This window comes from Phyllobates terribilis, unplaced genomic scaffold, assembly GCF_046119375.1.
Source record: "Phyllobates terribilis strain yellow unplaced genomic scaffold, ASM4611937v1 Scaffold_12__6_contigs__length_324123572, whole genome shotgun sequence".
Classification (NCBI taxonomy): Eukaryota; Metazoa; Chordata; class Amphibia; order Anura; family Dendrobatidae; genus Phyllobates; species Phyllobates terribilis.
Genome location: NW_027362772.1, coordinates 66,295,736 through 66,308,238, shown reverse-complemented (window position 1 = coordinate 66,308,238; position 12,503 = coordinate 66,295,736). Strand labels below are relative to the sequence as shown.

General features: G+C 40.9%; 1 protein-coding gene across 1 annotated transcript in view; it reads left to right on the top strand.

Moving 5' to 3' along the window:
* Nucleotides 1–12,503, top strand: part of LOC141171698 (uncharacterized) — a 58,412-nt gene that overhangs the window by 43,904 nt on the left and 2,005 nt on the right. The window contains exons 18-21 of the mRNA XM_073655352.1: nucleotides 790–1,122; nucleotides 1,827–1,937; nucleotides 2,206–2,285; nucleotides 10,953–10,994. Coding sequence (XP_073511453.1) covers nucleotides 790–1,122; nucleotides 1,827–1,937; nucleotides 2,206–2,285; nucleotides 10,953–10,994 — 566 coding nt within the window. The remainder of the gene's footprint in view (nucleotides 1–789; nucleotides 1,123–1,826; nucleotides 1,938–2,205; nucleotides 2,286–10,952; nucleotides 10,995–12,503) is intronic.

The following is a 12,503-nucleotide window of genomic DNA, read 5'->3' as shown; positions in this document are numbered from 1 at the left end:
AAGATCGAGGGGAGTGTGGTACCCAGGGGGAGGGAGGGGAGCAACCGCTGGATAGGATTAGGACTGGTGCATATAATCGTTTATTCTTTTATCCTACAGTATAATAGGGTTTGTAAAATTGACATTCCGGTCTCTTTGACACCAATTAACCATCACAACATACCAGGACAGAGCATTTCAGTCCACGTGTTCTTGCTCTCTTAAGTCTTTATACCACAATGGTCTCCAAAACTGTACACAATATTTTATATGCAGGTAATTTAAAAGTGGGAAAACTTCCTCATGTACACTGTTGACTGTTTGAATGTTCTCCATCTTTATCTTACTTGCCTTGGCAGCAGCTGCCTGGCATTGGTTACTGCAATAAAGTTTGAAGTCCTTTTCTATGTCACTGTTTACACAATCAATAAATAATGGTGACATGGATTTTCCCTTACAAAGTTCCTAACCTTATTTGTCATTGTTAATCTCGAGTTGCCACCGCTCTGTACAAGCCTCCTACTTATCGATATCTACGTGTAACATCATAAATTGTGTTTATTGCTTTCCTCCTTCTGAGTGGAAGGTCATTAATGGAAGTGTCAATGGATAGAATTAATCTTGATTTTTGTAAGGAACTTATAGGGTCTTAGTGGGAGTCTGCTACCCCTAAAATACACGACGCCCCTCGAGGTCCCTTCCAACTTTAATATTCTATGATGCTATGTTGGTAAATCATTCATTCATAAGGAGAAGAAATTTCTTTGTGGGTACTAATTATTCTATATTTTCTTCACCATCTTCCATCAGAACGTCCAAACTCTCCTGACCATAAGAACGATACAATTACACCGGCTCTAGTCGGAGGTGCAGTCAACCTAACAGTGGATCTACAAGCTGGAGCCCAGTCGCGGGCCACTGCCTCTTCAGCTCAGGTCTTTCCTGCTACGTTCTTCTGGTTCCAAGGCAATAGTTCTACCCCTATTCAGACTGGTGGTAAATTCAATGTGGACTCCACTCCCTATGCATCCACTCTCAACATCGATAAGTTGACCAAGGCCGAATTTGGGGAATATAAATGTGCAGCCGAAAACTTAATTGGAAGCACAACCTTCTTGTTCAATGTTAAAGTTTCCCAAACTGGTAAGTCACGTACAATGAATCCATCATTTTCGGTCTAACTACCATAAAGAAATCTAATATGGATCAGTATCCACAACTGCAATCCAGACTCTCTTATGGCTCCCTGATGATAAGAAGATCACAGCAATTAGTTGTAATTTGTTGGAGATTTCAACATTGAGTGTTCAGTTTTCCTACAGTGCCTCCACAGGGTAAATGAAGTATTGCACAGTCTCTATTCACATTTTTGAATTGATTGTTTATTGTACAGACTTGTCGGGTTCACAGCTAGAGATAGTCTTTAGAGCCATATGGACTATTAGATGGAGGGTTTTTTTTAACTCAGAATTTCCTAATAGGATATTTTAATATAGTATTTCTACACGAAGTGGTCACCTCGTTGTCTAATTTATTATAATTCCCAGTAGTGTCCATACTTTTATGCTGTTTTACATAAAATCTGTGTATTTTCAGATCTCATATTATTACCAGTTTTTGATGATTTTGTACCTGGTGAATGAGCAGTATATTCTAGTGACATATTGTTCCATAACTCAATATGCGAAATCCATCATGGAATATCCTTTACCCAGCCGCTAGTGTCCCAATGGTTGAGTATAATCATTGCCATATAGCTACAATAATGGATTAAAGTGGAAAATAGCTCCTGAAAATGTTTTTTATTTCCTTTTTCGTTGTGACTTTTTATCCTCTTTGCTTTCCAGGTGGTGGATCCAGTAGTGGACTGAATGGTGACGCGATCGCTGGTATTGTTATAGGAGTACTCGCCGGTGTTGCCCTAATAGGAGTCATTGCATTCTTCATATTAAAGAAACGTATGTACTGTACCTTTTACTTTGTGTACTGTATTAACCTTCAGATGGAATTTTTGGGGCATTTACCTTATTTTGTATGGTCACAGTAATGCTGGATCATTGCTGCAGTCATTGTCTTTTTCTACGGAGATTAAAGTTGAATAATCCTTCTTTTGTGTTTAACACAATTAATTGCAATTAAATACCTGTAAATGGCATTTAATATGCACATTCCAATTATTGTATAATTTTATATTATATTTATTTTATTGTTTGTTTATTTAATCAGGTAATACCCCAAAAGCAACATATAAAGATTCAGGTTCTGCACCAGTACACCTTTACGAAACTCAACTTCCAGGAGCAGTGGTAAGAATTTACAACATGGACTATAAGGAGGGTGGGGTCTTAGAAATAAAGATATTCTTTATCTTCCAGAACAATTGTCTTTAATATTTCTCTTTTCACCTTTTGTAAAATTACAAATACAAAAGTTAGAGAGACACAGGGCTGGTTAAAGGGGTCGGCTACCATAGATTAATATTAAAAAGTAAACTGAAGCTAAATGTTGGTAAGTTACTTACTAATAAACTCTGTTGTAAAGGTCAGCGGCAATTATTTTCTTTAAAAAAGTACTCCTCCTCCCATCAACTTTTTATCCTCTTAATATATTGCAATCATCACATTATACAGCGCTGTGTACTTACAATTGCTCATTTTGCCTTTCTACCCAGTTAATTAATCTCTTTTCCATTAGGTCTATGACATCACGTGATTAAAAACTGACTAGCTGAATCCTTCTAAGCTCTATGTAGAAACAGGAGGTCAATTTTCCCTACATGAATCGTGAGTCACTGCAAAGTCCCTGGCATGGGGAAAGAGTGGAGCAGCTGGGTCAGGAGTTGAAGATGGGAATGATACATGTAGGTAAAGTAGACTTCCTGTTTCTATATAGAGCAGAGAAAAGAGAAGAATTATCTGGGTAGAAAGGCAAAATGAGCAATTGTAAGTACACAGTGTCATCTAATATAATGACTCCAATATATTAAAAGGATAAAAACTTTGATGAGTGTGAGTCTCTAAGCCACATCCTCCTTCCACAGCTTCACCCACTACAGCGTGAAAAACGTTAGCAAAAATTTTGCGCAACTTTCTGTTACACAAAAATTTTGCAAAACTTGCGGTTGTTTTATACCAGTATTCTGGAGTAGACACCTTGATGAAGTGTATTTTAATGGAGTAGACTGAGTGACTGCCATCTGCAACCATATTATGAATGAGGATAACAGAGAAGGCTTGCCCTTTAAAAAGACATGGCTTAAAAAAGATTGACAGTGGCTCAGAACTTTACATAAGAGACCATTAGTAAGTTACATACATAGAACTATAGCACACATTTTTTAATGTTAGTTCTACAGCGGCCGTCCATTTGAAAAGCAGTGTATCACCATAGATTTCTGGAGCCACTTTAATGATGTTTAGGTGAACAGACATGGATTTTGAACAGCGACTTAAACAAAGTGCAAAATTTGGACCTTGATCCCCACCTGCATGTTGATCTGATGTATTGGCCAATGTAGCATTCTAGATCTTATAAAGACATGCGTTTTTACTCCCCATGTAATAATGTTTTCCATTCTGGCTCCTTCCTGTAATAGTTGCCCCAATCCTGGCCCCTTCCAGTAATAATGTCCCCATCCTGGCCCCTTCCAGTAATAATGTCCCCATCCTGGCTCCTTCTAGTAATAATGTCCCTCATTCTGGCTCCTTTCTGTAATAGTCGCCCCCATCCTGGTCCCTTCCAGTAATAATGTCCCCATCCTAGCCCCTTTCAGTAATAATGTCCCCATCCTGGCCCCTTAGAGTAATAATGCCTCCCATCATGTAATAATGTCAGCCATCCTGGGTCCATTATTTAATTATGTCAGCCATCTTGGGCACCTTACTATAATAATGTCCCCATCCTGACCCCTTCGAGTAATAATACTCTTCATCCTGCACCCCATTCTATAACAATGCCCCCTATCTTGGGCTCCTTCCAGTAGTAATGTCCTCTGGTTTTCTCCAATACAATTTAAAAAGAAACAAATTATTATAAGTCTTACCTTCACCTGCTCCCATAATGTGTGTGTGACACCCCAGGGGTCTGGTTGCCACAGTAATAGAGATATTATGTCTGAGAGCAAGTGGGAGGTTTCTCTGGTCAGGAGCCCAAGCATGCAACACGGCCCACCCAGACCTGGGAGGGGAGGAATCTGCCCTTGTAAACTGGGTCTGGGGCGGGATTAGGTTAGACAGAGCCTGCAGAACAAGCAGAGCAGTCAGAGCCTGAAAAGGGAAAGTAAGAACCAGGAGCTCTGTAGGAACAGTAGCTGAATACCAGGGGCTGGAGCTGAGCAGAGTTCACCCTGGTTGAAGACACTAATACCGGACACGGAGTCCGAGGCTGTGGGGACATCCAGGTCCAGCAGCAGAATCCAACCGGCAGGGGATTCCATGTCCTCTGGCCTTAGAAACCCGAAGACACGGTCACAAGCAAGGGACCAGCACCGCCATCGTGAAGCGAAGGCTAACGGAAGGCCCCAAGTCACCGGCCATACGGGTGAGCACCACACGGTATACTCAGGGACGTGGGCTACTTCTACCCGCATAGAGCAAGGTAGCCAGGAAAGAGTGCAGATAGTCGGGGAGGCCTACAACTCCACCTGGCCAGGGGAGATCCTGCTTGCTCACAGACTGACCAGGCCCCTACTGCTAACCAGTACTCCCGGGAGGGTCTGCTTTATACCATCAGTAAAGACCCTGAACTGCACCACACGTCTCTGTGATTCCTTACCGCACCAGCACCATTACTACTGGGACGCTCACACCATCACTCCCATCATCCACATTAGCTGCCCTGAGGCAATACTTCTCCCGTGGGGAGTTATCCCATACTCGGCTGCGCAAACTACATCAGCCTCAGCGGTCTGCAGCGCAGCGACGGTCCCCACTGACCGCAATCCACGGGTGGCGTAGTCGGACACTTATTATAACACCAATAGACTGCCACTGGTTTGACCGCCCTGGGCACGGACCGGGTCACCGCCACGGAGGACTACAACCCCCAGCGATCCGGCTCCGGGTATCCCCCTGCACAGCACAGGCCCAGGGGGCGCGTCATGTGCCATCCTCCTCTATAGCCAGCGATGAAGCCGTCAGCTGACTTTGGCATGCCGGCACGTGCAGCACATGACGTCACTGCCTTGTGCCGCCTGTGACGGGCAAGCTGGCATCAGCTGCCAACCACTGATTGTCTGACAGCGTGTATTGCAGTACAGGGAGCCAGTGGGTCTCTATGCCGTAATACATTTCATAATCCCAAAAAATTTTTAGCCCAAAAATTTCAAGAGCACTTCCATATAAAGCATTATATACCTAGAAACAACTTGGAAGATTAGTGCCAGTATAATAAAACATGAAGTTTTTATTGACATACTTAAAATACAACATAAAATATATAAAAAGTGGGAAGGAAACTAGAACAGAAAAGAACTACACAAGCCAGTTATAACATGATATATCCACCATATAGAGCAAGTGCTCAAAATCCCATAAATCACTGAACCATAATTAAGAAGAAAGGGGTCTTTTCATCAGCCAGGTCATATAATGATTTATTATTAATGATTAACTTTATTATTCTTTCCAACATTTTTTGATCACTGTTAGTGTTTGTTACCTTATTCCATGACCCTATGGAGGTGCTAGCATCATGTGATTTCATTGATTGAACTTTATATATATGGCAGTTTATTTGCACATTGGTTCATATGCACTGTGTATAAAGTACATTTTGCACTTGCAATATCTGTGGCCTTGAGAAGGTGCTTGCATTACTTGCACTATCAATTGCACCTCATAATTGCAGCTTGCTTGCTCAGTTTTAAAGCCCATGACGTACTAATACACGTCTGTGCCCTGGGACTTAAGAACCTGACCTGTATTAGTACGTCATCGCGATCGCGTGCGCACACAGGCTGTGCGGGCGCAATCTCCGCCGGGTGTCAGCTGATTGTCACAGCTGACACCCGGTACTATGTGCAGGGAGCGGTCCCGCACTGCTCCTGGCACATTAACCCCCACAATGCTGCGATCGAAGTCGATCGCAGCATTGCGGTGGCTAAGGGGAGGTGATCGCAATACTCACCTCCTCTTCCTGCCTCCAGCGCTGTCTGCCGCGGCTTCCCTGGTGTTGCCATGACGAACCAATGTCGTCATGACAACATCCGGGTCACCAGACAGCAGGAAGATTGTTTGGTCATGTGCAGTGCATGACCAAACAATCTTCTCACTGTGCATCACCTGCCTTCATGGCACAGGGATGGTGCTTCATCCCTATGCTATGCAGGCGATCAGAATAAAAAAAGTGAAAGTCCCAGAGTGGGACAAAGTAAAAAAGTAAAGAAAACTGTCAGAAAGTGAAAAAAAAAATAAAAAAAAATTGTAAAAGTATAAAAAAAAAATAAAAGAAATAATCCACCAAAAATAAAAATATAATGTACCCATCAATAATATTATGAAAAAAAACAAAAAACAAACAATAAAAGTACACATATTTAGTATTGCCGCGTCCGTAACGACCTGACCTATAAAACTGTCCCACTAGTTAACCCCTTCAGTGAACACGGTAAAAAATAAAAAACGAAACAAAAAACAATGCTTTATCATCATACCGCCAAACAAAAAATAGAATAACACGCGATCAAAAAGACAAATATAAATAAAAATGGTACCGCTGAAAACGTCATCTTGTCCCACAAGAAACAAGCCGCCATACAGCTCCATCATCCAAAAAATCAAAAAGTTATAGCTCTCAGAATAAAGCGATGCAAAAAAATAATTTTTTCTATAAAATAGCTTTTATTGTGTAAAAGCGGCAAAACATAGAAAAACTATATAAATGTGGTACCGCTGTAAACGTACTGACCCAAATAATAAAGCTGCCTTATCAATTTTACCACACGCGGAGTAGAATAAAAAAACTATAAAAAAAAAAATTCCTGAATTGTTGTTTTTTGTTTATTCTGCCTCTCAAAAATTGGAATAGAAAGCAAACAAAAAATATAACATGCCTGAAAATGGCACCAATAAAAACGTCAACTCATCCTGCAAAAAACAAGCCATCACATGACTCTGTCGGCCAAAATATGGAAAAATTATAGCTCTCAAAATATAGCGATGCAATAACTAGATTTTACAAAATATGTGTCTTTTAGTGTGTGACAGCTGTCAATCTTAAAAACACGATATGATTCTGGTATCTCTGTAGTCGCACCGACCCGAAGAATAAGGTCGTCTAATCACTTATACCGCACTAGGAACGGCGTAAAAAATAAACGCTAGGGCTGGGGTTGGGGTTAGGGTTGTGCTAATGTTAGGGTTGGGGTTAGGGTTGTTTTCTTTTTTCAAAAGTAAAAAAAAAAAGATGACGATATGGCAACTAGTGTTGAACGCAAGTGCTCGCTACTTGAGTTTGCATCGGGTGCTCGGGTATGCATTGAGTATCACGGGTGCTCGAGTCTCCGCCCCATATGCTTTGCGGCCCAAAAAAACTCGCGGGGATTGCCTGCCATGCACGAGCGATCCCCGCATGTTTTTTTTGGGGTGTCTAATAGCCGTGAAACATGTGGGCCGGGACTCGAGCATTTCACTTGAGCACCCGTGATACATGGTGCATACCTGAGTACCCGATGCAAAATCAAGCAGCGAGCACTTGCGCTCAAGACTAATGACAACTTATTCAATATGATGACCCAATGTCATCAAATTCTGTGTCGTACCTCTGGGTTCAAAATGTTCACTTATACCCCTTGATAAAATCCTTGAGGGGTGTAGTTTCCAAAATGGGGTCACTTGTGGGGGGTTTCAACTATTTAGACACATCAGGGGCTCTCCAAACGCGACATGGCGTCCGCTCTCGATTCCAGCCAATTTTGCGTTCAAAAAGTCACACAGTGCTCCTTCCCTTCTGAACTCTGCCGTGTGCCCAAACACTGTATTTTCCCCACATATGGGGTATTGGCGTACTCAGGAGAAATTGCACAAAAGTTTTTGGGGTCCATTTTCTCCTCTTACCCTTGTGAAAATAAAAAAATTGGGTCTAAAACATCATTTTTGTGGAAAAAGTTTGATTGTTTTATTTTCACGGCTCCATGTTATAAACTTCTGTAAAGGACTTGGGGGTTCAAGGTGCTCACCACACATCTAGATAAGTTCCCTGAGGAGTCTAGTTTCCAAAATGGTGTCACTTGTGGGGGGTTTCCACTGTTTAGGCTCATCAGGGGCACATCCGCTAATTATTCAAGCAAATTTTACAATCAAAAAGTCAAATGGCACTCCTTCCCTTCCGAACCCTGCCGCGCGCCCAAACAGTGATTTTCCCCCACATATGGGGTATCTGCTAACTCAGGAGAAATTGCACAACAAACTGCATAGTGCAATTTCTTCTGTTACCCTTATGAAAATGCAAAAGTGGGGGCTGAAAAACATTTTTGTGGGAAAAATGTGAAAATTTTATTTTTACGGCTCAATGTTATAAACTTCTGTGAAGCACCTGGGGGTTCAAGGTGCTCACCACACATCTAGATAAGTTCCCTGAGGGGTCTAGTTTCCAAAATGGTGTCACTTGTGGGGGGTTTCCGCTGTTTAGGCACATCAGGGGCTCCCCAAATGCAACATGGCGTCCGCTAATTATTCAAGCAAATTTTACATTCAAAAAGTCAAATGGCGCTCCTTCCCTTCCGAACCCTGCCATGCGCCCAAACAGTCGTTTTCCCCCACATATGGGGTATCTGCTTTCTCAGGAGAAATTGCACAACAAACTGCATGGTGCAATTTCTCCCGTTACCCTTATGAAAATGCAAAAGTGGGGGCTGAAAAACATTTTTGTGGGAAAAATGTGAAAATTTTATTTTTACGGCTCAATGTTATAAACTTCTGTGAAGCATCTGGGGATTCAAGGTGCTCATCACGCATCTAGATAAGTTCCCTGAGGGGTCTAGTTTCCAAAATGGTGTCACTTGCGGGGGTTTTCCACTGTTTAGGCACATCAGGGGCTCCCCAAATGCAACATGGCGTCCGCTAATTATTCAAGCAAATTTTACATTCAAAAAGTCAAATGCCGCTCCTTCCCTTCTGAACCCTGCCGTGCGCCCAAACAGTGGTTTTACCCCACATATGGGGTATCGACTTACTCAGAAGAAACTGCACAATAAATTTTGGGGTCCATTTTTCCTGTTATCCCTGCGAATATAAAAAAAATTGGGTCTAAAGTAACATTTTTGTGAAAAAAGTTAAATGTTAATTTTTTCTTCCACATTCCAAAAATTCCTGTGAAGCACCTGAAGGGTTAATAAAGTTCTTGAATGTGGTTTTGAGCACCTTGAGGGGTGCAGTTTTTAGAATGGTGTCACTTTTGGTTATTTTCTGTCATAAAGACCCCTCAAAGTGACTTTAAATATGATGTGGTCCCTAAAAAAATGGTTTTGTAAATTTTGTTGGAAAAATGAGAAATCGCTGGTCAACTTTTAACCCTTATAGCTCCCCAATAAAAAAAAAATTTTGGTTCCAAAATTGTGCTGATGTAAAGTAGACATGTGGGAAATGTTATTTATTAACTATTTTGTGTAACATATCTCTCTGATTTAAGGGCATAAAAATTCAAATTTTGAAAATTGCAAAATTTTCAACATTTTTGCCAAATTTCAGTTTTTTTCACAAATAAACGCAAGTGATATCGAAGAAATTTTACCACTATCATGAAGTACAATATGTCATGAAAAAACAATCTCAGAATCAGGGGGATCCGTTGAAGCGTTCCAGAGTAATTACCTCATAAAGTGACACTGGTCAGAACTGTAAAAATTGGCCTGGTCATTAATGTGCAAACCACCTTGGGTTGTAAAGGGGTTAAATGGTAGCTGATGGCACTTTATGTGATTTGATTTTGATACATTTCTCAATTCTTATAATTCAATAAATTTAATCAACATAATTATGGTTCAGTGATTTATGTGATTTTGAGCACTTGCTCTATATGGTGGATGTATCATGTTATAACTGACTTATGTAGTTCTTTTCTGTTCCAGTTTCCTTCCCACTTTTTATGTATTTTATGTTGTATTTTAAGTATATGTCAATAAAAACGTCATGTTTTATTATACTGGCGCTAATCTTCCAAGTCGTTTATAGGTTCGTAATACATTTCAGTTGAATGTGCCTCCGAGGAATCACATCCAGGTGATGACGTCGGTGGCCCTCTTCCTGCAAGGCCACCCTCTGCGACCATGATTGTTATGCCCTTTAGGTTAAATATATAACTTTTACACCAGTAATCCATGACTTAGATGTCAGCCTTTGTATATCCTGTGGATTAAGGAGTCCTCTCCATTACATCAATGAATTTAGGAGTCCTGGGTATTTATAAGCATGCAGTACACCAGCCCTTTGTGGGCTTACAGCGGGGGAATGGCAGTAAGTACTGATCTAAAGAAATTATATACTATACTGTCAGGGTTGGACTGGCCCACCAGAGAACCGGAGACTCCGAAGTTGGAGATTCTTTTCATGATGACGGGTTCATTTAACCATAACCAGTTTTCCAACCATTGTATGACAACAGGAGTTTATGCAGAAAATTGTAAAAACCTGAAAGATGAAAGGAGCTCCTCAAGAAAGAGAGAATGGTTATGAAAAGGACAATTCTGCCACAGGTTATGGAATGATTTACTTAGATGAAAGATGACAACCCTCTCCTAGAGAATAGCCCATTTTATGTGGCCCCCATTGCAGACTACTCACCTCATTCATGGTCCTCGTGAACTCAGTTCTACAAGGAAGTGAAATCTGTTTTTTTTACATAGACTTCTAGGAATGCACAAAATATTTTGACTCTTGTCTTCTTTGTAAAATATTGAACAGATAAACCTGATTGAATTAACCTAAGGCTAAAATAACTACACGGTAAAGAAAACGTTTTTTTTCGCGTTTTGACAGATCAATACAGCGCCGCCCAAAATGGAAGAAGAAAATTATCAGGTAACTTAAATTATTATCTGTTCACTTGAAAATCTAGAATGTAGGTCCCCAATGCTGGAGAGCAAAAATGTAAAATGTGCGCACAGTAATGAGCGATGGGTTTTCCTGTTGTCACTACACTCGCTTTTTTAGAAAAACCATGCCAACCAAGCAAGATCAAAGAAGAACTACAAACACGTGATACCTTTTCAGCCTTCTTTCTGGCGTTAAATGCCTTCAAATGTCACAAAAATTTTGCGTAACTCAAAAATTTTGCAACTTTTGCTGTTTTCGCGCCATTAAAATGGGCAGAACTTGAGGATATGGGACATGGCTAACATCGCCCATCTGATTCATAAAAATGTATGCCAATTTTTTGGTGTAAATATTACCATAAATGTACAGTAGTAACATTTCTGGCAGTTACGAACGCCAATTGTAAAATGCACCTAATTCCTTTAGTGACATGGACTACATATTGAATTAGGCACATCTTACTTACTTATGCACATGCTACTTTTTTTTTACTTGTGGATTTGAACCATGAAACTTATTTTTCAAATCAGCAGCATGTCAATTTTTTCTGCATTTTTGCATGGGCAAAAATGAGTCAAAGCAGCGCGTATTTTACCCATTTTTTTTCCAGCCAACACTTTGGTTTTTTGCTACAGAAAAATTTCAACGTGTACACATATCCTAATGTGCAGAACATTGCCTTTAAATAAAGTGCCAGGTACAATGTACCCAAATACAACCCCAAGCCACAATACATACAGTACAGACCAAAAGTTTGGACACACCTTCTCATTTAAAGATTTTTCTGTATTTTCATGACTATGAAAATTGTACATTCACACTGAAGGCATCAAAACTATGAATTAACACATGTGGAATTATATACTTAACAAAAAAGTGTGAAATAACTGAAAATATGTCTTTTATTCTAGGTTCTTCAAAGTAGCCACCTTTTACTTTGATGACTGCTTTGCACACTCTTGGCATTCTCTATATGAGCTTCAAGAGGTAGTCTCCGGAAATGGTCTTCCAACAATCTTGAAGGAGTTCCCAGAGATGCTTAGCACTTGTTTGCCCTTTTGCCTTCACTCTGCGGTCCAGCTCACCCCAAACCATCTTGATTGGGTTCAGGTCTGGTGACTGTGGAGGCCAGGTCATCTGGTGTAGCACCCCATCACTCTCTTGCTTGGTCAAATAGCCCTTACACAGCCTGGAGGTGTGTTTGGGGTCATTTTCCTGTTGAAAAATAAATGATGGTCCAACTAAACGAAAACCGGATGGAATAGCATGCCGCTGCAAGATGCTGTGGTAGCCATGCTGGTTCAGTATGCCTTCAATTTTGAATAAATCCCCAACAGTGTCACCAGCAAAGCACCCCCACACCATCACACCTCCTCCTCCATGCTTCACGGTGGGAATCAGGCATGTAGAGTCCATCCATTCACCTTTTCTGCGTCGCACAAAGACACGGTGGTTGGAACCAAAGATCTCAAATTTGTACTCATCAGACCAAAG